The following is a 27,070-nucleotide window of genomic DNA, read 5'->3' on the forward strand; positions in this document are numbered from 1 at the left end:
CCCCACTATCAACAATCCAATGACTACTGATAGTTCCTCCTGAAGCACCCTGCACATGAACTCAAATGAATTAGTTGGAGATGGGGACCCAAGCCATTGTGGTCTTGGGTCTTCCATTTTCATCAATGACAATAACTTCTTGTCTTTGATGGTTGGTGAATTGTGATGGTCCCCCTGATTCAACAACCGTTTTTGGTTTCCAAGTCTGTTTGGTTTCACCAGTGTTTTTCTTTAAAATTTTAACTTCTTGATGATTTGAAGTTTTAGAATTTTCTGGTTTTACAACAACAGATTGTTTATGAACCACATCGGTTTTAATCGCTTTTTCAATTTTCTTGACCTGTTGCCGTTTCTGTTTCTTTTCCCTTTCTTTTACAAGTCGGGGATCTTGTTTTGTGGAAACAGATGGCTTACGGTCAGTCTTACCACGGGGATCATCAACCTTTCCTTTCTGCTTATGAAGATATGGGCAGTTTCTAATAATGTGCCCAATGGTTCCACACTCAAAACATGATCTTCGTTCTACAAACCCCGAAGAATCATGTGATCGTCTAGCCGATGATGTTGAACTTTGTGAACCCGAGGTACTAGGTTTTGAACTACTTGGTTCATTTCTTTTCTCGACAATAGCTTTCTTGACAAAATCTAAGTTAGATTGATTTTCAAACTTTTCAATTTTGTCTGTTCCCGTCGATTTCACAAAGTTAACATTCTTCTTCTTCTTTTGATTCGGCTTCTTTTGCACTGGAGCCGGTACTTTACCTTTGGGTTTGGTGTGATTTTGCTGAGTTGGCACTGTTGGCAATTTCTTGTTGCCAAATTGCTTTCGAACTTCAGCCTTTGGGATTGGAGGACACTGTGTGACTGTAACTTTAGGTCCTGCCTTTCCCAAGAACTTACTTGTCGAATTCTCAAAGACTTTGCAGATTAAGGATTGATTAACATTCTTAATGGGAAAATCTTTGTCTGAGTAAATTTTATCATCACCCACTAGAGTGTACAGCAAATTCACACTCTCCGGCTCTCCTGCAGATGAGGACTCAGTTGCAACAGTCTTAGCGGGTTTGACAGGGGGATCACATAGAATGTGATTCTCAAGAGGTATGTCCTCATTTTTGACTACCGCATCAGACTTTGCTGGGACAGTATCATCAGATTCATCATCAGACGAATCAGCATCCTCAATCACAACTGGAGGATCTTGATTCTGTTCAGCACTCACAAATGTATCTGCTGACACATCTGAATCTGAGGATACTTCCTTTTGGTATCCGAGTCCTGCAGCAAACTCCTTAACATCTAGAGGCACAGTAGGTTCAAAGAAAACCCTGTCCTCTTCATCAGGCATGGCATCATAATTATGTCTCACTGGTGGTGGACACTTCTTGTAGCCAATGCATGTGACATCTCTCTTTTCCTTCTGAACGTCAATGATGTGATCTAACACATAGCTAGAACTCAAATAACTGTCTAGCTTGAGTTGGATCGCATCACTTTCGGTTTTCACACAAGCCATCTCTTTTTGCATACTCTCAAGGCGAGATATATACAAATTAATATCAGTTTGTTTTCTTGAAACCATTTTAGTCAGTTCAGTTTTATCCTTCTTTAATGTTTCAATTACTGACTTAAATTCTTTTTCATGGTTTTCATAAAACATGTTGGCTTCTGTGCATTTAGAGAGATCCACAGTCAACTTCTGATTGTGGAGAAAGGTCACATCATATTTTTCTTGCAAAGCGTCATGCTTACTTTGCAAGTCACTCAAATTCTCATTCACAGTAGTATGTTTGTCTTGCAAGTCAAACAAACTAGCTTGTAAAGCATCATGTTTGCCTTGCAACTCAGACATACTTTTCTCAAGATCAGCACATCTAGCATGCAACCTAGCACATTCATCACAATTAACAGCAGTGGGTTCATCGACACATACCTGACTTGATGAACCGTCGACATTAGCCATAAAGGCTGAATGGAGAGAAGACGAAGAGTAAGCAGCTTGATCCACCAGAATAGATCTTCTTTGAGTTTCTGCTACAGCTTCCCCCAAGAGTTCATCAATGTCAATATCATCCGAAACATTAGATGTCTCACCCACATGATCATCACCAGAGTTGGATGATTCTTCATTAACACTCCTGCTGTATCCAGAGGAGTCTTCATCTTCAGACGATTCATCACCACTGGCAGAAGATTCTCCACCATTGGTGTGAACCAGCTCCTTCACAATCTGAGCAAAACATGCTGTTCCATCAGGAGCATCACCACCCAACTGGATTGACCAGTCACAACCTTCATCCACCTGAACTGCAAGTGCTCGGTTGGTTTGGTTGTTGACAGGCACCAATGTACGATCATTGTTTCTGTTCTGCTGGTTGCCTTGGTTCCTGAAGGGGTTTTGATTCCCGTGCTGGGCTGGCTTTGTACATTCCCGTTTAAAGTGGCCCCGTTCACCACAGTTGAAGCACTTAACAGCTTGCTTATCGAACCCATACTTGGTGTCTCGCTTACTTTCCAAGCTGGTTCTTCCAGTACTTTCCATCCAATCCTTTGCTCTTCTCACAGCACTCGCAAAGGCCCACTTGATGTCCATCAAGTCCATCTCCTCCTTATCAATCTGCCTGTAATCTTCTTGTGTCAGATTAATGTTTCCAATCTGACCTTCTATCAACCCACAGTACGCGCTCACTACAGTGTTAAGCAGCTCCATGTGTTCCTTAGCTACTTCTACACTGATTTTAGAGAAGCTTGACGTGTCGAGCTGTACTGTACTTGACTTTGATTGTTGACCTGCAGCAGATGATGTTCCTCCATAACATGCATATTGAGGTTGTTGAGCAGGAGGAGGATGAGGTGGTTGTATTGGATTTCCATACAGATCTGTGGTTGGAGGCGGCTTTACAGGAACTTGCACTGGATTGCCATACATATCCGTGCTTGTGACAAACGCCGTTTGAAGTGGAGCATGTGATCCAGCTTTTGCAGATGAAGTAGTGGAGGTGCCATAATACATCTCTGGATTCTGTGGCACTGCAACTCTCTTTGCCTTCAACGTTTCTTCCTGATCCTTGTTCTCCAGAAGCTGCACGAAATCGTTGATATTGGTAGTTCTCAACGTTCCGTTGTACTTCAAGATTTCCAGGAAGTTGTTCCATTGAGGAGGCAATGCATCGGCAAACTTCTTTACCACCTCTGTTGGAGTCGTTGTGACTTCAAAGTTGGTCAGCTCAGTAAGTAGGTGATAGAAACGGCTTGTCATATCTCCTAAGGACTCCTTATCCATACATGTGAAGCCATCAAATTCTTTCTTCAGTAGATCTCGTCGTAGTTGACGTGTGGCTTCATTACCTACTCCTCTTGTCTTCAAGGCATCCCACAGCTTCTTCGTAGTCTTGAAACTGACGAACTGATGATAAATATCCTTGCTCAGTGCTTGAGTAAGAATAGCGTATGCTTTCTTTTCTAAGTCATACGTCTTCTTTTGATCATCAGGAAGATCGGCAAATGTAGCTGTCGAAGAAGCAGCAACCTCGATAGTTTGATCGAATTCCGTAATGAACCGTAACCACAACTCTGTATTTTGACCAAGAATGTATGTATGGAAACGATCAACCCATCCTGGATATTCATGAAGATGCATCAACTTTGGAGGCCTGTTCAAACTTCCGGTTTCACTTTCGCTTAGAAGAAGACTTTGAATACTCGGAGTTTGATTTGAAACAAACGCCCATTGACCAGCTGGAGTGGCATTTGTTTGTGAGGATGTAGATACCGGAGATTCGGCCCATGATGGAGATTGACTAGTATTCATGTATTTTCCACTGTCTGGAGCCGGACTTCCCCACCAACTCGGATTCATGATAGATAAGCAAAATAAATGCTAAGTAAGAATGATCCGAAAGATACACAGCCGAAGGATCCTGGTTGAAGGATCTGAAATCACAGAAACTTGTTAGCAATAAACTGACCACAGTCGAAAGATCGATTTATTGTTCGAAGGATCAACAGTATTCGAAAGATTACTGTTGACTCTCGAACAATGACTTCGAAGGATTCAAGAGCTCGAAGGATTCCTTTTTGAAAGATCCTTATCTTTCGAGTTAACTCTTTATCTTTCGAATAACCAATCTCGAAAGATTCACCAATACGAAGGATCCTAATCTTTCGGACACTAATCTTTCGAAAAGATTCCTCTGTCGAAGGATATGTTTCAGACTTCGAAGGATGGGTCGAAGGATATAAATCTTTCGAGCCCTCCTTGATCGAAAGATATCGAAGGATGATCTTTCGATGTCGAAAGATATCTTTCGAGAGCTCTGACACAATCTGATCTGATGTGAAAGGTTGGTGAAAAGGTGACAGGGGTTGGTGAAGTTGCTTTCGGCAGAAAGGATGTTTCTGCACAACTTTCCACCAAACTTTTTGACTTTCAAAAATTATACCCAAAAAGGCAAAACCTTATCCTCAAGTTCAGTCACCGGAAACACACCGGAATACCACCGGAAAACACAAGGTTTTCTAAAAACCAATTTTTTATGTTACCCAACCCAACCTGACCACTCCCGGTTAGTTTAGACACGTTTTTACTCAAAGAAAATGCAAGAAACTTAGTAAAAACAGGTGCAAAACCAAGTGTTTCAACACACCAAAACTTGTAAAAACCCGGTTTTAAACAAGGTTAAGAGCCTTAGCTCTGATACCACTTGTAGGTCCCTGTTTCGCGGAGGATTACGAACCTAAACCTTGTTATACAAACCTACTAGCGAGTGCGGAATCCAAGCTAGCAAGCAAACCGAGTTAGTAGCAAGTAGAGAAACAAACACACAAAGATTCACCGATTAACACTAGTCGTATTAATGCAAATGAAGGTTCGGTTACAAGCTCAATGTTTACAGAAGTGTTCTATAAACTCTCTAAGTGTGTGTGTGAGTTCTGGGCAGAATGCTCTCTAAGCTTCTATCTCTCGGGTGTGTGAAAATGGCAGAACTCACTAACACTCAACACATGCATGGGTATATATACCCAGCTCAGCAGGTCTGCTCGAAGGATTCGACAGATGGTCCGAAGGATCATCTGTCGACCACATGTTACACGAAAGATCAGCATGGACCTCGAAGGATCATCCTTCGAGGTCTAATGGTCGAACCATGGTCGAACCATATCTTTCGATCACCTCGAAGGATCAGGTGTATCCTTCGAGGCTATCCTTCGATCAGAACATCTTTCAACTGTTGTCCAAGTCAAACCGGAGGATGGTTGACTTGGTCAACTTACAATACAAATCAGGACATCGTTTATATCAGACCGAATACAGACAAAGTACAGACACAAGTGCACCAACACACACCTTAAAGTTTCAACATACAAACTTGATGCTTAAGATGTCTCATTCATCTTGACTTTAAATATTAAATAATTATTATATTAGTCAACAATTATTTAAAAGATTTCCAACATGATGATCAAACCGGGTCAAGTAATAATCAACGAGAAGAAGGTTGAAGGTCCAGGGCCAGAGAGAGGACATAACAAGTCGCGAGTAAAGTGCTTTCGGTGTGAAGAGTTTGGTTACTTTGTCTGGGAATGTCCAAAGTCAATACCATAGAATGAGGAAGCTGACTCTAGAAGATTATATGATGGTAGACGAGGACTCTATTAAGATTAAGGGGGAGATTAAAAAAATTCAAATTGGTAGGATGTTTATTAGTTATGTCTGGATAAGTGCATGTGGTATGTTTATCCAGCGCAGTCATTATTCCTGCTTAAATCGGCCAGGATAGTGGCTTGGTGATGAAGTAATATTTAGTATAAAATAGAGGATTAGAAATCTTGTATTTGTGTGCTTTTGGTTTTAATAAAAAGAAAAGAGTCTTGGTGTGTTCTAAACATGTACTTTTCATTGTGATCCTCATGTTTAGTTTTTTTCTCTCTTTTTTTGTACTTCACCAATTCAAAGTTGAAGTTTATATTAAATTAGACAGCCATTACCTATTCTTTTTATCTGTTTCTCCTCCTAAATGTAAGTTTCCTGGTAACAATATGTATAATATGAGAGGGATAGGTTTAACGATCAGGTTAGGACATAAGTACTATTACTATCATCTATCGACATAGATATATCCCAGCATTGTTCCAACACAAAAAAGTTGGATATGTTACCTTTCCTACATAAGTCAATATAAACATATATTCAACTGTCTAAATTGCATAATTACAATAATGCGAACTGATGGACGAAAAAAAAAAGAAAGAAACTCTAAATTTTGAAGGAAATTAAGTTGGGGATTCAGTTTTATTTCAACAACAAATTTAACACCCGAAATTAATTGACAATGAATGATACAAAAGCAGTCTTTGAAGTACACAAGCCTTGGATGGAATCACTGGTTACAATGCTTAGTAAAGGATATGTTTATCTGGCTTAAAGAGAACTCTAGATCGATATGCCGAGTAAAAAACATTCTTGAAGAGACTAAATTGCACTGCGACGAATATAATGACTGGAATGCCAGCCAAACAAGTGATAGTGATTGGAACCCATTCCAACTTTTTGTTGTAAAGTATAAAAAAACTCGCACTAAATGCAACCATCATGGTTACAATAGAGAGTAAGAGTGTTGCAAGACCACACACTAGTTTGGTAGGTAACCACACCATGAAATCTTGTTCGGCATAATTGGAAGTCAGGATAGATAAGAAAATAAGAACGGATGTTGATGAAGCTATTAAAGATACGGCATCTGAGATAGCATAAATAATGAAGGATGGTTCTTTGCGGAAAAAAGGTATACCTTTGTTCTGGTTGTATCCACCAGGGATTGTAAAAGCCCCTGTAAATACAATGGTGGCTATGAGGGTTGTAACAAGCATACATTGAGTTGCTGTTTGTGTCATCCACTTCTTGGCATCTTTTAATAGGACTTCATGTTTTTTGGTGAACAAGTCTTGTGGTGTCATACCATCTCTATTCTTCTTTTTTCTATAATCAGGTGGGATCGATCATTTGCTCTATCTCCTGCAATATATACCAAGTCATTATAAGGTGTCAAAAATGATTTTCTTCACCTGTCAAAATGGTTTGAGTCCAAACATGTTACTTTATTATAGTGGTCAGACTTGGTTGATCTATAATTTATTACGATTACATCTTTTGTATCTTTAAAAAGGCGTAAATCAGTTCTAAGAATCATTACAGAAAGTTTATTATTACGATTATAACCTAACTAATTTATAAGATAAAATGATCTAGAATTTGTATATATTGTACATGCATGGGCTGACTTTAGATGTGCCCGTATCCTTCTATATGTTACAATTCCTTTTTAGAATAAAATTGGTTGGTTCATCAAGTTGAACTTATGGATGAACATATAAAGAAAGAAAGATGATACATAAGCGTGACCAGGAAGAAATACCTTGAACCATAATAACTCCCGTTGCATTTGTAAAGCAGGTCCAGGCACATCTTGAAGTCGGTTTGGCTTACAACTCTTTGCGACCATATGCAACATGTTATTATCCTTTATGTCTTTTATAGGTGTAATTAAATCTTTCATAGCGCCAATTTCATATAGCAACTTATAGATTTCAATATGACGACGCTTGACCGCCAAGTGAAATATTGTTTTCCTTTTGTCATCTGTTTTCCATATTAGATCAGGATATAGTCGAATGAGCTCAACTATAAACTTTGTGTTGCCCACTTTAGCAGCATGAAAAAGTACTCGGTAAGGGTAGACTTTTATTAATGTATCTTCCTTCAAAATATGTGGCCCTTTGAGTATTTCATCAATTACACTCCTAGGCATTCTGGCAATTCTTCCCCATATTACTCTTAAAAATTCCAGTGCGTAGTGTTTGTCTTCAACGCGCCACACCTTCTTATGAAGCACTTCAAAAACTGAGAACCAAAACCAAGAAGACCATCATATCACATTTAACATATGATAGTACTGGTTAAAGCTCCTATCACTTATACGTGAAGCTAACCACTATTGGCTTTTATACTACATTATCATGGACATAAGATATTGTCTTAGAATGTTCTAAACCATACCTAACATGGCCATATGGACAGCTCTATGAACTTACATTATCACGAACAATCATTTATGTTCTTCATAGTTTTGAAGTGGACTGCTGAGCTCTTAGGAGTTAGGAAAATTAAAACACAGAGATATTCCTTGAAGTTTAGATTTAATATATTAGGTTTGAATGAGATTAAGTTTAAGTTTAATATACCTATGTCAAGGATCTTAAATCATTTTTACGATATAGAGTTATAGACCAAATAGACAAACATAAATATACCAATGTTGATGTCGAAGAATACTCAAAGCTACTAATTTATATTCGTTGGAAAGGTTTGAATTGTCATGCTCTGCCCTTACTGGGATATGAACAACAAATGTACGTGAAATATCAGAAATCACAAGTACAATGCCGTCAATGATGTAGCACGATCAATCCTCAACCAACTGATTGATCATTATTTGAATAACCCAAAAATCAACTTGCTTAATATGTGTTGTGTAGAGTTGAAGAGCATATACTTACTTGAGTTGATTTTGGATACAATACTTCCATCCATCAAATCAAATGCCTCTCTCGTCTCAGCCAAAGCTAATAAAACTTTATTAAGCAATACCCTTTTGAGAATGAGTTCTGGGCGATCATTCACTATCTTCAGAGCAACATCTACAAAAGAATTGGAGGTCACTTTATGAGAGGAATTGCAATGAGTAACAACCAACCAAAAACTTGTAAACAGAGAACATGAACTTTTTGGAAGGAAATCCCAAACCATGCAAGAAGGTCAGAAGTTTTCGATTTAACCACTGACACATAAATAGTTTATGGATGAAAATTTCGTTTTGTATCCAGACTCATTAGGAAACGTAGAAACTACAAACTCGTGGCTACAGCTATAGGTATGTTTAAAACTATAAAAATAACTTAAATTGTTAAGAACTTAGTACTTACCGAAGATTCCAGCTTCAACACATCTTTGTAGGACCCATCCCCGACTCTCATGTGACCAAAAATCGCCCGACATTTTGTTAGAGATACCATAAAGATACCTCACCATGGCAGGCTTTCCATATAAAGCAGCCATGTAGAGTGGCATCTCTCCCCTCTTACCAGGGATATCCATCAATGTAGGATGCTTTTCCACCATTATCCTCGCGGCTTTTTCATTACCCGCCATTGCTGCTAAATTCAGGGCAGTATTGTAGCTTCTATTCTGTAACTCCAGATCCTTTTTCTCCATCAAATTTACGAGATTTATCACAAAATCTTCCACACCCTTGGTGCTTTCTGCTGATGCTTCAACATGAAGCAGCGTTTCCTCGTTTTCAGTGATTGCAAAACGTATCAGATCTCCGTTTCTTTTAAGGATGGATTCAGCAGCCTTCCAATCTCCTCTGATTGCCGCTTGGTAAAGTGGAACACCAATACTTATGTACTTTTCTCTAGTACCTTCAATTTAAACAATTTTGTCAAACTCAGTTTCCCTCAACTTGAGGTTTACCGGTGCTTGATGTTACCTCACATATCAACTTCAATAAAAAGATGTGCATGTAACGGAAGTTAATGGGTCTATTATGTAAATAGTTAGAATTGTAGTTTATGTATTATATGTAATTAATTAATATGTAGTAGAAGGGTCGAATATGTAAACCTTTGTATTTATCTTAGGGTTGCGGTGGTAGGATAAAAGTCACGTCGCTTCATATGTATGAAAGTTATAATCCCTACACATCCTAAACTACAAGGGTTATATGGTAATTAAAGAAAAGAGTGGCGGTTACAAAGTTGAGGGACTATTTGTGACTAATCAGAACTTGGTAACTACCACCCCAAGGGTGGCGAAATCCCTTTGGGAGGCACCCTTAGAATCGATGGCAACCACAAGGATTCAAGGGACATGTCTTTTCAATCAAAGGACACACCTCTTCATGTTTAATTACATCCACAAGATCAAGAGACGCACCCATTCGTGAAGAGACACATCTCTACAATCGCACCTTTTAGTTACTTATAAATAGGGCTTTAGATTTCAATTGTAATTCAATTTCATGTACTCAGATATTCAGTTTATATTCAAGTTATTCGATTGTCTAGAGATCAAAGATCCATTGGGGCCAACAATTGGTATCAGAGCATCAGACTCTAGGCATCGCAGGGAATCCGCGATCAGGTTTTATTGTTCTTTCTCAATTCGCAAGTTAGTTTTATTTTCGGTTCAGGGTCGAACCAGGGGTTAGGAATCTAGGTTTTTTTTTTTTTTGCAGGGTTTAGTGCGAATTAGATTGTTTGATTATTACGCGTTTCGGGTTATACGCGGATTAAAGATTTGAGAGTTTGTTGAATTCAAGGGAATTGAATTTACCGGTACAGTGGTTTCGTATTGGTGGCCAAGAAACTTTAGAAACTAGAAAGTAAGGGTTGTGAGAATTCTAAGTTAGCAATCAGACTAAGGTTTCGCGAGTGTATCGAACCAAGTACAAAAGCGCAAGACATGGTTCTTTTGTTTCATTTGGAGGGCCAGGAAGAATCAAAATTTAATCCGATGGTTATACGCGATTAGTTTTATTCGCGGGTGAAGGTTTGAAGGCCAAATTCATAGTATAGAAAAGAAAATTGAGCGAATCAATTGGGAAAAAGAAAATCGAGGGAGTCGATCGTGAAGAAGAAGCGAGTAAAGACGGAATCATTCGAGTGATTCGAAGTGTGTTCGAAGAATCTAGAATTACCAAGTGAAGGCTCGAAGGTTTTTTCAATTAGAAACAAAGTGCAATGCGGAATAAACAATTGTAGATGCAGTGAATGCAAAGAAACACAATGATGCAACAAATGCAGAAAAGGGAAAATGATGTAGTGAATACAGGAAACAAGAAGATAATTTGAAGTGAGTGCAGAAAAAAGTGCAGTGATTGTAGAAAAAAATGAAGCAGTGAATGCTGGGAAATACATGCAGTGAACGCAGAATTTGATATAGTAATATGGAATAAAACAATTCAGTGAGTGGATCTGGAAAAAGTGAAGAATCCGTGAGGGAAGCAATCAATGATGAAGAACCCGTTGTGAGAGACAACCGTGATGACGAGATTAAATCTGTGATAGATCAAGAAGAAGACACGCATATCCTATGACTGGGTCAGAAAAAATGTTGTGTGATACAACCGCAAGAGAGATCTGAGTGAGTCAGTTTATCAAAATCTATGCGAGATGGATTCCGATCATGTGATATGATGGTGGGGAAGTTAATCAAGACTGGGTTGAGTTCGTGTTGAGACAACTACACAAGAAAAGGTTCGTGTGATACAAATCAAGTGCGGTCAAGACAAGTGTGAAGCAAAATGTTCGTGTGAACGAGTTCAAGTGAAACAAGGTTCGTGAGGAGCAAGGTTGGTGAATAAGAAGATCCGTGTGAAACATTGGATACCGAGGAGTTTCAAGAAAATGGAATCGATCAAAGTTCAAGATCTACAACTCAAGGATGTTCGTGATTAGGGGGTGAATGAAAGTTATAATCCCTACACATCCTAAACTACAAGGGTTATATGGTAATTAAAGAAAAGAGTGGCGGTTACAAAGTTGAGGGACTATTTATGACTAATCAGAACTTGGTAACTACCACCCCAAGGGTGGCGAAATCCCTTTGGGAGGCACCCTTGGAATCGATGGCAACCACAAGGATTCAAGGGACATGTCTTTTCAATCAAAGGACACACCTCTTCATGTTTAATTACATCCACAAGATCAAGAGACGCACCCATTCGTGAAGAGACACGTCTCTACAATCGCACCTTTTAGTTACTTATAAATAGGGCTTTAGATTTCAATTGTAATTCAATTTCATGTACTCCGATATTCAGTTTATATTCAAGTTATTCGATTGTCTAGAGATCAAAGATCCATTTTGGGGCCAACAATGTAGGCATGTCAATGGATTGGATATTGATTAATTAATCCAATGGATCGATCCACTTATTCAATTAATTATATGGATCGATCCATGATCCATCCGGATCGATCCATTACTAATTAAATAAAGTAGAAAAAAGAAAATGTCTTGATGATCCCTACAACCAATCCTGTACGCTCACAACTCTTAACACATATAACCCAAACCAACACCATATACTTACCTGTATCTATAATTAATATAGTCTCTATGTATATAGGTGGAGCCGGTGGGGAGATATGAAACAAGAGATTAGTTGCCAATCGTTGGCGACATGGAGCGAGTAGGCAGTGGCGGAGGCGGTTGCAGCAGCCTCATGCTCCGGCCATGGTAGAGCTTTTGTTGGTCGTTTGACTTCTGACGGTCAACCAGTTTGTGAGTGCTTTAATTGCTATAATGGACCTGATTACTCTCTATATTCTCGTGAATGTGATGCGTAGCCGGGATGCAGTCACTTTAGGAGGATACATAATCTTCGGTGTCGGGTCAGCCCAACATCTAAGTGCAGCGGTTTACGCTCTTTCTTTTGGAAAATCTTCTTCGATCACCGTCGAACGCCCTCGCTTCCATACCATTCTAGAATTTTTAAGAATTTTATTTTTATTTTTTTAGAATGTTTTTGATTTTTTGGGTTTTTTATTTCTTTTATTGTTTTTTATCTTTTTTTGAATTTTTTGTGTTTTTTAGAGTTTTTGTTATATTTTTTTAATATGGATCGATCCGGATAGTCATCCATCCATTTAAAATTATTTGGACATGGATCGGATCACGATCCATTATGTTGGATCATGGATCGGATCATGATCCATTTAAGTTGGATCATTAATTGATCGGATCATGATCCAATCCATATCCATCCATTGATAGGCAATCATCTGTATATATATGTATTGAACAAGCAAGGTTTCAATTCAGATTGATTCCTTTCAATATTACTCAATAAAATTTATTGTTTAATTCTCAATTCTTATTCTTGTTCATAAACCTGTGATCTTGGGCTACATTAACAACTTGGTCAACTGGTTAATTACCTTTACTTTAGTTCTGGAATGTTAGTTTCACAAGTTTCAAGTCGGAGGGTTAAAAGTGTAAACAGATGATAGTTGTGGGTTAAATTTGTAAATAGGTTGTTAATGAGGCGTTAAAAACCTATTATTCATTTTGGGGGTATAATTAAGTTAGAATCAATAGAAGTTGATAATCGTTTCGCGAATCTGATTTTGTTGTTTTGATCTTCTCTGGTGCTGAATTCTTCAACAAAAGAATCTGATTGTCATTGGATTTAATGGGTGTTTGGGATTGCTGATTTAAGTTACTTATTAGGTTATTGACTTTTTAAACAGTTAAAAGGTGTTTGACATGAAATTATTATGTGGTGGGAAAGTCACTAAGTCACTCTATTATGACTTTAATTTTTCCGAAAAGTCAATAAATCACTCTATTATGACTTATTAATTTTTCCAAAAAGTCATAAGTTATTTAGAAAAGCTCAGCCAAACATGGCCTATTGCTTTAAAAATAGACATTGTATACCTTTTACACGATGGAAGGTAGTAAAGGAGAGATCAACAAAAGAAGCAGTTGAGAAATTACCTGTAAGTAGTTCTAAACAAGGTAGGATTGGTCGTGGTGGGACTGGTACGTGGTGGCGTTGATGGTGGCCTTACAGGAATGTGAAAAAAAGGATGAGCATGGCTTGTACTTGAGTTGCTCATCTTTTCGGCACGCTGCAATGTCATAGCAATTAGTAAGTAATATAACTTGAATATATAGAATTATAAGAACAGTATGAGCATAGCCTGTACTTGTGTTCTTTGAATCCTTAAGCAATGCTGTTCTTACTTATCAACTGAGATCTGGAAAGCTAAGACCTGAATTTATAGAAGTTCACTGAAGTGAAGTCAACCTCCATAAGTCTATTTATTAATTGCTAATACCTACCCAGTAAACACCAACTCTGGAATATAAAATTATTAAGTAAATATTATAACTGATTGCATAGTTAACAGATTTATTAGTTAATATATAAAAGGTTAAACAATCGTAGAGTTCTAAAATTTTCAAACATGTAAAGTTTATAAAACCTGAAAACTAAAACAGAAAATGCAATAGCTTATAGTTTAATCATTACAACTAGTTTTTTTTGAAGTCGCGCGTTAAGGTGAAACTGAGCAAATGATAATATAAAACAAACATGATTTTAAAATAAAACATGTTGTTTAGACACCCAGGCCATTAGAACGGTTTAGTTTATCATCATACCGTTTTATAATATCAAATAAATGCTTTATTTTGAGTACAACTTCGTTTTTAACAAAACTTATAACGGAATATCAGGTAAAAAAATCAAGCACAATTACATACACTAGTACAGATTTGATCAAATGATGCGGGTAAATTGGCTATAAGATGCGGTTCTGGACCCGCATCTTATGGCATAGCATTTTATGGCTATAAGGCAAAAGATGCGGGTCTAAGAGATGCGGTTCTAGACCCGCATCATTTAACAATTTAAGCAAAAACTACTTTTTTCCAATATGTTCAAAAGATGCGGTTATAAAAACCGCATCATTTGGTGTTTAAGCAAAAACTATTTTTTTTTCCAATATGTTAAAAAGATGCAGTTCTAAAAACTGCATCATTTGGTGTTTAAGCTAAAAATAAATGTTTTTTTTTGTTCAGTTTCCTGAAAATTTAATAAAAAAAATTCTAATAAATTCCCATTATAAACTGGTTATCTAAGAATGAAAATAAAATATATAAAAAAATAATAAATGAAACCAATATTAAATAACTCAATAATACAAATTACAAAGGTTTCAAAGTAACACACGCAGTTACAAAAGTTTCAAAGTAACCCAAATACATATATATTTAAAAAATAAATTTGATATACAATAACTTTCTGTTCTGAACTAATGTCATCATACTTGCAACCCAAAATGACGTCTTCAATTCATTTTTGCATCTGGAACCGTAGAAATTGCCTAACAAAACATAACATTACATTAATAAAATGAAGCTTAAATGCATACGCAAGTGTACATATGTATAAAATGGAATCTTTATATTCAAATGTTAAAATACTATCATACATGAAGACATGTAGTTCCAAATCTACCCTAGATACGCACATAAAACATGAAGATCCAAATCCACAACCTACAACAAGTCCAACAATACTACGATCAACCAATATATATACCAAATCCTAAATCACAAACTATACAAAAAGAATTTATCAAACCATGCAAAAAGCATTCATCTAATGCTAAGATATACATGTCTTATGTGATAATCAAAGTTAATGAGTTACAAATGTCTTGGTTTGGTTGAACCATATATACAAACACACACTAGTAGAAAACATACGTGATGTGGCAGCAATGACAATTTACAATACGGTAGTTTATCAATCTAAGATGATACGGGTCAAATGGGTCTAGCTAACAAAAAAAGATTGAAATATATTTATTGGATTTAAAAAAGTATCATTTATATAAACTCAAAAAAGTACCTTTGAATTTTCGTAGCCCCACTACAAGCTTTCTTGGCATCCATACTCCCACGAATATCATTTAGTATCCATAGAAGTAATCAGATAGTTAATCTGGATAAAGGGACATAATAGATGCAAAACCAAAGTCAAATGCTAGTTTTGAATTCTAGAATCTAGAGTTAAACTTTTACCTTCTAGGATTAAGTATTAATAACAATGTCATTAATAGAAGCAATTATCATTCAAAAGACAATAATCCTCAGTTTAATCAGTGGTTGACGATAAGCAGGTACCGGTACCAGCACCAAAAATAATCAATACGGTACGAAACTGGTATTTATCGGTAAATCAACCAAAATACTCGTACCGGTATCATCGGCACGGTTTGGTACCGGTACCCAATACCAAATGCTCCCTCTTTATACATCACTATGCTTAAGTACCTTGGGCAACCAATGAAAAAATTTCAAGATATAGTTCAAAATATATTTGTACATAAATTAACATATGTAAAAGCGCCATTTCATAATTTTCAAATTAAAGCAACTCAATGCTTTTAGTTGCTGTTGAAACAATGGTTAACACAAGGATAACCAAGAGGGTTGTTTCACTTATGGGGTTCAACCTCTTCTCTTGCTCGTATCGGTGGCCTGAGATCTGCAAAACAGTAAACACCGTTAGTCTCGTTAAGAGGGGGGAAGAGGATTTTCCCTCTTAACCAGGCTCCGGCGTGAGAATAAGTACTGCTCTGAGAGGAATAAAACAGTGTGTGTATAGAGTGAGTAAAGAGAGCCAAGATCCTCAACCTGAATGATGAAGGGTCCTATTTATAGCCGGATGGTGAAGAAGGAGGAAGCAGCTGTGCCAGCTGTGGGTGCGCGCCAGCTGTCCGACCAAGGGGAATATCCTCTTGGTCTGCTCTGTCGCGAAGGGTGTAGTGGTACACGTGGCGTCCTTGTATTCGCTTGCGCTGGGTACCTCGTACTGGTCGCGTCAGCCCTGCTCCCTGGATTGTCGCAGGCCTATGTGGCCTTCTCTCAATGGTGACACGTGTTGTCCTTTATGTTGGGCAAAGCATCTTTGATGCCAGCTGTGAACCGCCTAGATGCCTTCTGGAAGATTCTAGAAGGTTCTGGTGACATGGGTGCCTTGTGTGCACAAAAGTGGTGTGGTCCCTGCCATGTAGGCAGGGAATTGGGACCATACCTCTTCAAGTCCCCCCAGTCCAGTGTGCCTTCTAGTTGAGTTGATCGTCTAGGAAGGATTCTGGACTTATGAGAGTTGTGAGTTCTATGCATCGCGTTGAAGTTGATGAATATAAAGTGAGCCGAATGGACGCATGCTGCATGGGTTTTGGCCCTTTGAAAAAAGTGAGCCAAATGGACGCATGCTGCATGGGTTTTGGCTTTTTTGGGAAAAGTGAGCCAAATGGACGCATGCCGCATGGGTTTTGGCCCTTTGAAAAAAGTGAGCCAAATGGACGCATGCCGCATGGGTTTTGGCCCTTTGAAAAAAGTGAGCCAAATGGACGCATGCCGCATGGGTTTTGGCCCTTTAAGAAAAGTGAGCCAAATGGACGCGTGCCGCATGGGTTTTGGCCCTTTGAAAAAAGTGAGCCAAATGGACGCATGCCGCATGGGTTTTGGCCCTTTAAGAAAAGTGAGCCAAATGGACGCGTGCCGCATGGGTTTTGGCCCTTTGAAAAAAGTGAGCCAAATGGACGCATGCCGCATGGGTTTTGGCCCTTTAAGAAAAGTGAGCCAAATGGACGCGTGCCGCATGGGTTTTGGCCCTTTGAAAAAAGTGAGCCAAATGGACGCATGCCGCATGGGTTTTGGCCCTTTAAGAAAAGTGAGCCAAATGGACGTATGCCGCATGGGTTTTGGCCCTTTGAAAAAAGTGAGCCAAATGGACGCATGCCGCATGGGTTTTTGGCCCTCTTGTGTTTCCTTCTGTTGGAAGTTTGGTGGTTATGGGGAAGTGTTTGGTGTGACCGTCTGACGTCCCTGTCTTTTCGGAGGCGAACAGTTGCTTTTGCAGTGGCTTTCTGTCACATCAGCAGACCCTGTCGCCCATGCTTCCCGAAAAAAGAGCCGACGTCTTCTCTCTCCTGTGACGTGTCAGTCATCTATTGGGCGCTTTTCCTGTTCCCTGACGTTCCACTACCCATCGCATTAAATGCGATGGGTATAAATATGGGGCGGTTATCTCTTTCTTCCCTCATTTTCGAATTCTAAGTGTGATTTCTCTCTATCTTCTTCTTGTTTGTTCTATCTTTCACATTCTCACATCATCTTCTTCTTGACTTTTATCATGGCCGAGAAGAATCCAACTCAAAAGAAAAGGAAGCATAGAGGTAGGGCTCCTCCTGGTCCAGACCAGGCTGTGATTAACTGGAAGGAGGAGGAATTTCAGATGCTTGTGAGGGGACATAACTTTCGTCCTGAGTGGGGAGCTCGTTACCCTCCCTCTGGATCCACTGCATTGGATGCCCCTCCAGGTTTTATCACGTTGTATGCTGCTTTTTTCCGGGAAGGCAATTTTAGGTTGCCGATTACGAAGTTCACTGTTGCTGTTTTGAGGGGTTATGGGCTCCATATTTCTCAGATAAATGCGATTGGGCTCCCTCGGATTACCCATTTCGAATTTGTCTGTAGGTCTTACCGTGTTGAGCCTACGTTTGAGATGTTCAACGCTATCTACAGCGTTTCGTATACCAGTGGGTTTTACTCTTTTCAGGCTAGGATGGGAGTTGCTCAGGTGTGTTCGGTTCCGATAAAGGGCATTCATGATTGGAAGCAGAAGTTTTTTTACATCCGCCGAGGTGTGATTCCGGCGGATATGTCATATCGGCAAGTGAGTCAAGGGATCCCTAAGGTGGATGTTCTTCTCAACTATGGTGATCAAGACTGGTTTAAGAAGATAACTGCGAAGCCGACGGCTATTTCTCAACTGGATGAGATGGCTTTAGTTGGTGCAGGGATGAGTTTGCTGTGGGTTCCTAAACATCCGCTGGGTCAGCCTGCGTATAGCCATAAGGGCAAATGTATTGTTCTTTCGTGTCTTACCACTTGATTATTTCCCTTTATGTTAACTATGCGTCCTTATTTTTGTTGCTATTTCGCAGTTGGTTATAGTTTGTTGAATGCCTTGGACCCTAAATCAGCGGGTGCCATGGTTGAAGCTATCCAGGCTGATGGGAATCCGACGTGGTTGGAGCAGATACGGGACCGTTTTCTGCATCCAACCGACGCTAGTTTGAGCAGATACGCGAATGAAGTTCTTGGTGAGGATGATTGGGATGACTTTGTCGACTCTGGTCGAGAGGAAGTCATTATCCTTTCTAGTGGAAGTTCTGACCGGGATGTTGAAGATCTAATGTCTCATTCCGCGCGTGCAGGTACCGCGCCTGGTGGTGTTGCGGAGCCGGTACATGAATTTGTTGAGGATGATGATGATGCGGAGGCGTCTGTTGATCCGTCTGCCCAGTTGGAGACGAGGAAGAAGGCAAGGACTGAGAGATCCGGAAGAAGGGAAGAGAAGAAGGAGGGCGGAGCTGCTGGATCTTCTCGTAAGCAACCTTCTACTCTTCCTTATCTAGATTATGTGGTAGTGTCTGATACATTGTCTGGCCTAGGCCCTGGGGAGGTGCGTCAGGGGTCGGATCCTGACGATAAGGCCACTTTGACTGAGCATATGAAGAAGAAAGCTCTCGATGATCACAAACGTCGCCTTGATGAGCAGGCTGCTGCTGTTTTTGCTGCCAAGAAGGCAAAGCTTCAGAAAGAGGTCCCCCCAGCGCCCTCAGAGTCTGAGATTGATTTGGGCGTGTTTAGTGGAGGTCGTGGGAATTTGTTGGAGGAGATATATGCTGCCTCTGCTCCTCTTCCTGGTAATTTTTCTTTCATTGTACGTTTGTCGTATCTTTCCTTGGATTGCTCTTTAATTGTTGTCTTATGGCAGAATCTAAGGCTAGCAAGAAGCCGCGGCCGGTGGATATTTCTCAGATTACTCCACCTACCTCTCCTCCTTCGAGGACTGTTGGCTTGACCCCTCCTCGAGATGGTGTTGATGTAACTGTGAAGGGCGGTGAAGGGTTTGAAGGTATATTTGAGGGGGGTGACGCTGCTGGAGGCCACGGTGCCGGAGGTGATGTTGCTGGAGGCGATAAGGGTAAAGGTGTTGAAGTGGAGATGGAGTCTAGTGAGACTACTCCGCAACAAACCATTTACACAAAACGCCCTCCCGCTGAAGGTGGAGCCACTTCTGGCTTTGTGCGAAGTCCGCACTTTGGACAAAATCCTGATGATTCCTGGGGTAACCCAGCTTGTGATGATATGCCTCACGTCCCCCGTTGGAGCCTTACTCAGGGCTTTCGAATGACTGACTTACAGAATTGTCATGAGTTTTTCTCTCTGTCACTTCCTCCTGCCGAGAGAATGTTTCAGAAGAACCGCAACCGCTTTGCCTTTATAGATGATCATGTTAGAGCTGGGGTTAACTTCTTTGCCACTTCTCAGGAGATTCTTCGCGAATGGCGATCTATGGGAGAAGAAACTCTGGAGTTTAAAGAGGCTAAGAAGGCGTTTTCTGAAGAGAGAGAGAAATTTAACGCAGAGCAAAAAGGTTTGCAATGGCGGGTTGCTGAGGCTGAGCGGAAGCTCGAAGAGCAGAAACAGTTGAATGAGCAAAAACAAAAGGATTGGGAATCCGCATGTGCTCGTACGAACACGGAGATGCAGTCGCAGCGTGATGCTATTGTGCGGCTGTCTGGTGAGAAGACGGCCCTTGCTGAAGAGGCTCATCAGGCGCGTCTTGCTGCGGAGAAGAAAGAGAAGGAGTATGTTGCGCGGATCGATAAGCTGGAGCTTCTTGCTCAGGAGAAAGCTACGGAGTGTGAAACTGTTCAGCGTCTTCTTGATGAGAAGGCGGCTGAGTGTCGTGCGTCTGAGCTTCTTGCTGAGGAAGCTTCAGCTGATAGTAGGTGGTTGCTTTCCCGCGGCGTTCCTTTGGTAACGTTTTTGGTTCTCATTTCGTTTTTGCCTTTGTATATTCTTGTTCTTATTCGATCTCGTTCTTATGCAGCTTGCTGATCGTATTTTGCATTCTGATGAACTTGCACGCTATATGTTTGAATTGGGTAGGGCAGGGTATAATAGTGGGCGCAAGTTTGGGTATGCTGAAGGCAAACTTGCGGCCGCGAACAATGAGAAGGATTTTCACTTTGAGTTATATAAAGAGGATTGTGATGCTGCTTATGCTGCGAAGCGAAAAGAGTTCTCGACGCTTGATTTAGCTGTTGTTCGGGCCTCTGGGAAGCTGGCAAACAAAGCGAATGGGGTGGCTTTGTTGAAAAAAGCCTTGGGACGTATCATAAAAGTCGTCCAACAGTCGTCCAACTTCTCTACACAAGAGAGGGACGTATCATAAAAGGAGGCTACGGCCGCGTTTAGGCGACCTTCGGTATCCACGTCCCGAAAGCCGGATCGCTCTTCGATAACACCGCCTATAGACATGACGTTCATATGGGAAATGCAGCGGTTATAACCAGCTTTAAAGCCAGCGTCACGAGCACGCTGCTTGACCAAGTCCAAACCAGCTGCGGTTTCAGGAGCATCCATAATGGCCTGAACAATCTGCAACACAAGAATAATAAAGTCAGCGTATGGTCAACTTTTGGCACAAACATCACAACATACTTACATGCGCGATACCATGCCTCCGCATCCATTCACGGTCAGCCTCCAGTTGGTTATACGAAGAGGTCAGAGCATCTCTGGCCTCAACGGCAACATTGGCCCGCTCTTCCGCTGCAGTCATGCGGGCTGTGAGGTCAGTGACCGCGACCTCCCGGGTCTGAACCTCAGCCTGTCAAAGAGCAGAAAACAGTTTACTCAGTAAACATTTTCAAAAAGCAGGGAAATATAAAACAAAGGTAACAAGTCATACCTGAAGGCTGGCAACAACTTTATCCAAACGAATGCGCTCAGCATTCGCCTCTTCAAGAGCCTTGGAAGAACGGCTCTCCCTCTCTTCGGCCTCCTCCAAGGCCTTCGCAGCATGCGCCCCGGCTTCCTTGGCCTCATCAAACGCCTTTATGGCCCCGGCCTCCGCCTGCTGCGCTTTAACTGCAATTGCCTCAGCTGCAGCTTTCTCTTTGCTCAAGGCAACGTTCGCTGCCTTGGCGTTCGTCAACTCCTGCCGAGCACGGAACAAATTGTCATTCTGCTTAGCCCAAGATTCATTCCACTTCTTGCGTTCGTTGGACAACTTTTCGTTCCAACTCTTGCGTTCATCAGAAAGGAGTTTGGCAAGAGTACGAACCTGTTTCAGCTGAGCAGTGGCAGCCCACTCCGAGGTCTGCTTCTGCTTCTCAAACGCAGCTCTATCCTTCTCAAGCTGCTCCGCACCCGCACGAGCAGCCTTGATCAACTCTTCCGCTTCGGCCCGCATGCGAGCAGCTTCATCCTCTCTGCGGCCTAACACCTTGTAGTCTTCCAAAATGGCGTTAGCCACTATGGAACTTCCTACTAGCAAGGTGGAGAGTTGATTGATGCGCAACTCACGGGGGGCGGCACGGGCACGTTCCACTTCAAAGGGGGTACCCAAACCACCCAGAATCTCCTTACACGCAGAAGGGTCGTTGGAAATATCATCCCCCTGCATAACAGTCCAGGGGAGTCGGTGATAAACAGTACTTCGACCCTGGGTATAGGTGCGGTAATAATACTCCAATTCAGACTCCCCAGGCTGAATTAGAGGCCCATCATAACCCGCACCACCGGCAGATGAACCGGTACCCTTCTCACCAGCAGGAGACTTCTGCGGCTCAGCATCATGCTGCCGCACCTCAGCATCAGTTTTTTGCGGCTCTGCATCAGACTTTTGCTTCCCAGAATCAGAAAACCGCAGACCCAAATTATCACCCTCATTGGGAGAGATCAGATTGTTGGACGAATCAACGGTATCGAATATCTGGGTCGCGACCTCCTCTGCGGTACCCTCCGTTTGCACGGTCGAATCAGGCACCACCTTGACAAAGGGTGCCGAAGGTTCCTCTGACGCACCCGCACCTGCACCCGTGGCATGCGGAGGTGACAACGAAGCATCAAAGATAGAAAAATCTTTATCTTGAAGCTCTGCAAAACAAAGTCAAATAGCTATCAAAACACAAGTTGTACATAACACTTGAGACAAGCAATACAACACTTACCAACAGTACCCGCCGGTTTCTTTGATGTCGGACCAGTCCTCTTAGACTGCAACCTCTGACGTTTCGGTCCACCGGCACCAGCGGCCGTCTCTTCTACTTGCCTCTTCCCAGCACCAGACTGCGAGCCCGCAGCTGTACCCAAACCCTCAAGGGTATCAGATACTATCACATAATCCAAGTATCTACGGAAAGAAGAGTGAGAGATACCTGCCGCCTGCGGGTACCAGATGAGGCACAACACTAACCTCCGGTATTTTCTTTTGGCGAAAGCGTACGCCTTTCACCGTTTGCCTCTTAGGCACACCCTTCGCATCAGGGTCCCCTAAGGCCCCAAGATCACCTGCATGAAAACCATCCAAGAGGTGAGTCAGTGCAACCATTATTGTTATCACAAGAATAAAGGATTCCTAAACATACCTTTGCCCCGCGGCAACTCAACTGCTAATGCGGCCTCAGTAGGCAACCGGAAGTTATCTCGAATGATAACATTAAACTCCTCCTCGCCATCCGCACAAACAACTGTTTCAACCTGGCCCTGGAAATCCGGGGCAAACATCCTCCATAACGGAGCATCCTCTGATAGCAAACGCACAAGTCAGTAACGCATACGGGGATAAGGAAGTTAAACAAATGAAAAGTACGTACCACCACTTTTCTCCCGCACCACGGGCTTTGACTTCTTGTTCCTCCTTGTCAGCATCATGCGCAACACCCACAACTGTGTGTTGCTCAGCTTCACCGACTCAATGGTCTGCAACTGCGGAAACCACTCCACCGACTTCGTGCTAGGGACTGCAATGGTCTCTGATATGATCGTATCGGTCACATTCCGAAACGTCATATTGCCAACAATCGCAGCAGCCTTGATGTAAAATAACTTCATTTTCCACTTCGTCATCCCCTTGGGAGGAGTCATCAGCTTGGGACTACCCTCTCGTTGACGGAAAGAAAAGAACCCCAAAGACACCGTCATTTGATAAAACCGTCGGAAATCTCCAACGGTAGGCTCGATGCCAAGAGCACGAAAGGTGAATTCAAAATTTCGAATCCGAATCATACCAAACGGACTCAGTTGAGAAATGTGGACCTTGTACCACTCCAAAACCTCAACAACAAAAACAGTCAAAGGTAACCGGAGATTACAGTCACCAAAAAAGTCTGCCCACATGGTCACATAACCGGCCGGAGCATCGGCACCGGTGTCACCATCCGATGGGTAACAGGCCCCATATTCAGGGGGCATTTGGATATCACGAATCAGACGATCAAAGGTCTTCTTGGTCCACTTTAACACCGGTAAACCATCACCGGTGGCTCCCTCCTCTTCTTGCTCCGCCACCACCGGCGATGAAGGCTCCGGGTTTTCACCCTCCACATTGTGTGGACTTGATGGTTCAGCCATCAGAAATGTCGAAGAAACGAAAGAAAGTGAGTAGAAACACTAAACTCAGAAAACCTCACCGGAAACTTCAAACAATTGATCGGAGGAGACAAAGTAACTTCTTTTCTCTCACCGGCAAATTTTTTGAAATTTTGAACAAGTGAGGGGAAACCACGAACGGTTTCCCCTTATATACCCATCGCAATTAATGAGGAGGAAGAAAACGAATCATCACGTTCAAAAAGAACGAATTGCGCGACACCACGTGTCAAGCGCCGTTTCCGCTGACGGTTACCACGCGCGCGTGGCCGCCCACGCGCCTGACATAGGAGACGTTTACACTCCTTGCTACAGTGCATTTAATGCCTCGGGCAGTGCAAATGTCCTTTCATTTCAGCACATGCCAGATAATCTCACCAACTTCCACCAACTCACACGTGCGCTCAGCCACGTATGTAACAAAAAGCGACTACCTTATCCAATTGCAAGCGGTATGCGGTTTCTCTGGTATACTGCACCATAACCCATACCGCATATCGTTTTTTTTACATACCCCTAAAAATAGGCAAAAATATATGTCTTCACACTATAAGGGGGTATAATACCTTTCCGCACTACCCACGAGCATACGTGGAATATGCGGAAATGACACACACGAGCCCGTTCAGGTGTGTCAGATACTCAGAACCAGCATTGTTCTTTGGACTGAACCGCATCTCAGAAATAGGTAAACCGCATTGCCTTCATTCTCTTCAATCTTCAAATCCCTCCTGTCCGGTTCACAACCACAGAGGGTACATGAACACCTTCTTTAACTTGAAGAAGGAAGGGAATGTACGCGCGCGCACATCAGCAACCCTGACTCCTGAACCTTCAAGAGCCGCATCCGAGCAACACACCCGTTTCGAGCGAATATGGGAATGCAAAACCGCAGACACTCATGAGTCACTGCGGACATAACCATAGCTTCCGGAAATGGTTGCTACGGTAGAGCCACAACTAACTCCACATCGAGGGACGAAACTACTCCAAGGAAAACTCATCGATACTGGAGCGGGAAGGAAGGTGCCTAAGGAAGAGATGCAGACGAAATCCCCAATAATCATACGAGCCCTTGTCGAACAGCAAGCGGTCGAACAAGCGGTAACAAGTCTGCTTATGACTTTGTTACCCTACTTGTACGTTGGATAGAATAAACAATGATGGGCATTACCATGCCTATGATCATGTTTATTTGACCGTTATCCAGAATCACATTGTTCGACCAAACATGGCCAACAATGTCAAGCAACGAGGTAACCGCAAAGGACGTGCGGTTACTTGAGAGCTAATGGGAAGAACATGAACACCCCACGAAAGGAATCATCATTAGATATCCAATCATGGGAACAACATGCTCTCTTCTTCATTCACCACTTTAAAGGTTGGGTCGAAGTTTGTGCACACCTTCAACCACATCTCAAAGATTGGTTCGAAGTTTGTACACTTCCTCCAACTAATTCCTACAGTTGGTTCGGCACACCAACAGGTGGCAACCAGCCAAAGGCTGAGAATTTCGCATCAGACGAAACATTTTCACCGGTACGGAAGAGGCGTCAAATGACCCTTCCAGACCTCCAGCTTGATTTACAAACAGAAAAGACCATCCACATGGTCTACGATCTTCTCCAGACTCCAAACTACCTTCTAAACACCATAGTCCAGTACTCCTCCCACATACAACTTGTATGTGGCAGCAACACTAGACTGGGGGGACTTGAAGGGGTATGGTCCCAGATCTCGCGTCAGCATCGACCGCGAGTGACCATTACCCTTATCAAAAGCCCCACTAGCTAACAACCTACTTGTGCCCATGCGAGAACGCGTCGACACAAGGGTTGAAACCAATCTATCTAGTAACGAAGGAGGACTTACATGGAACATAAGAACGGTAGAGTGATGCGACATAGCATCACATCTGGTGTATGAAAACGGAAGTATTCACAGCGATGCGGCCTCGCACCGCGTCCAGTGAACAGTTCTATCAATACAAGGAAGCTGGATAACAGCAACAGTCACCGCAGGCGACGATGCGGCCAGCACCGCATCTCGCGTATTTCTTGATCACTAGCAAGAGACGCGATAACATCAGATGTTACCGCAGGCAGCGATGCGGCTAACACCGCATCCTATACGCTCAACAAGTGGGACTGACACCACAGTGCAAGTGGAACCAATGGCAGTCACCTGTCAGGTCTACGGAAGCGACAGACTGACGTGGCGTCGTCTCCACGGCCGACATGTCTGACACACCTGCAAAGGTGCAGCATGCCGTCAGTCTATCCATCCACCTCCTCCTTCACTCCTCGGCTATAAATATCAACCCCAAACCAGGTTTGAGGTATCTCTTCACAACTCCCTCACTACTACTACAATCTTACTTTGCTTCCCAAGCAAACTACTGATTCTCACGCCGGAGAGTGGTAACAAGGAGCACCCCCCACCCCATCCTCCTTGTTACGAATCACGGTTTGTTTCCTTGTGCAGGAGATCAACCCACCGGTGATCCAGCCAGCGATCCTCGAGAGGAAGGGATTAACCCTTCTTGACGAGACCAGTGAGTTAACCCTGCCCGGTTAACCATTGTTTCATCAGTCAGGTCGGGTTGTTTCGAAGAAAATGGTCATTTTTAGTCGGAACGGGCTCGGACAAAAATAGCTACAGGTCCAAATTGGTTATTTTTGAAACAAGAACTAATAATATTTGTCTTAGATTAGGTGTAGTGGGTTATTCCTTCAAAACAAGTATAGTGGGGTAGAAGACGATAGAATGGGAGAGAGTTCAAAGCTCAAAGAGAAGACAAGATTAAGAGAACTATATATGTTGCTGATATAGATCATAATGTGAGTATGAATTCTCATATTTTCATTCATTTACTTCTTTTGGTGAATGAAAATCTTTCAAATAGTTTTTTTATAAGTGTTAGATTTTTTTTTTCCTTAGGTCACCAAAGATTAACTTGCTGCT

The 27,070-nt window shown here is 41.8% G+C and overlaps 1 protein-coding gene across 1 annotated transcript; it reads right to left on the minus strand.

Moving 5' to 3' along the window:
- Nucleotides 1-6,985: 6,985 nt before the first annotated feature.
- On the minus strand, nt 6,986-17,598 carry LOC110939023. Its single transcript, XM_035989953.1, has 5 exons — nt 17,535-17,598; nt 8,983-9,480; nt 8,557-8,697; nt 7,416-7,900; nt 6,986-7,015 (listed from the first exon to the last, which is right to left on the minus strand). Exons 1-5 carry the CDS (start codon nt 17,596-17,598, stop codon nt 6,986-6,988), a joined length of 1,218 nt encoding a protein of 405 aa, XP_035845846.1.
- Between the last annotated feature and the right edge of the window lie 9,472 nt (nt 17,599-27,070).

The sequence above is a fragment of the Helianthus annuus genome, chromosome 5 (assembly GCF_002127325.2).
Source record: "Helianthus annuus cultivar XRQ/B chromosome 5, HanXRQr2.0-SUNRISE, whole genome shotgun sequence".
Classification (NCBI taxonomy): Eukaryota; Viridiplantae; Streptophyta; class Magnoliopsida; order Asterales; family Asteraceae; genus Helianthus; species Helianthus annuus.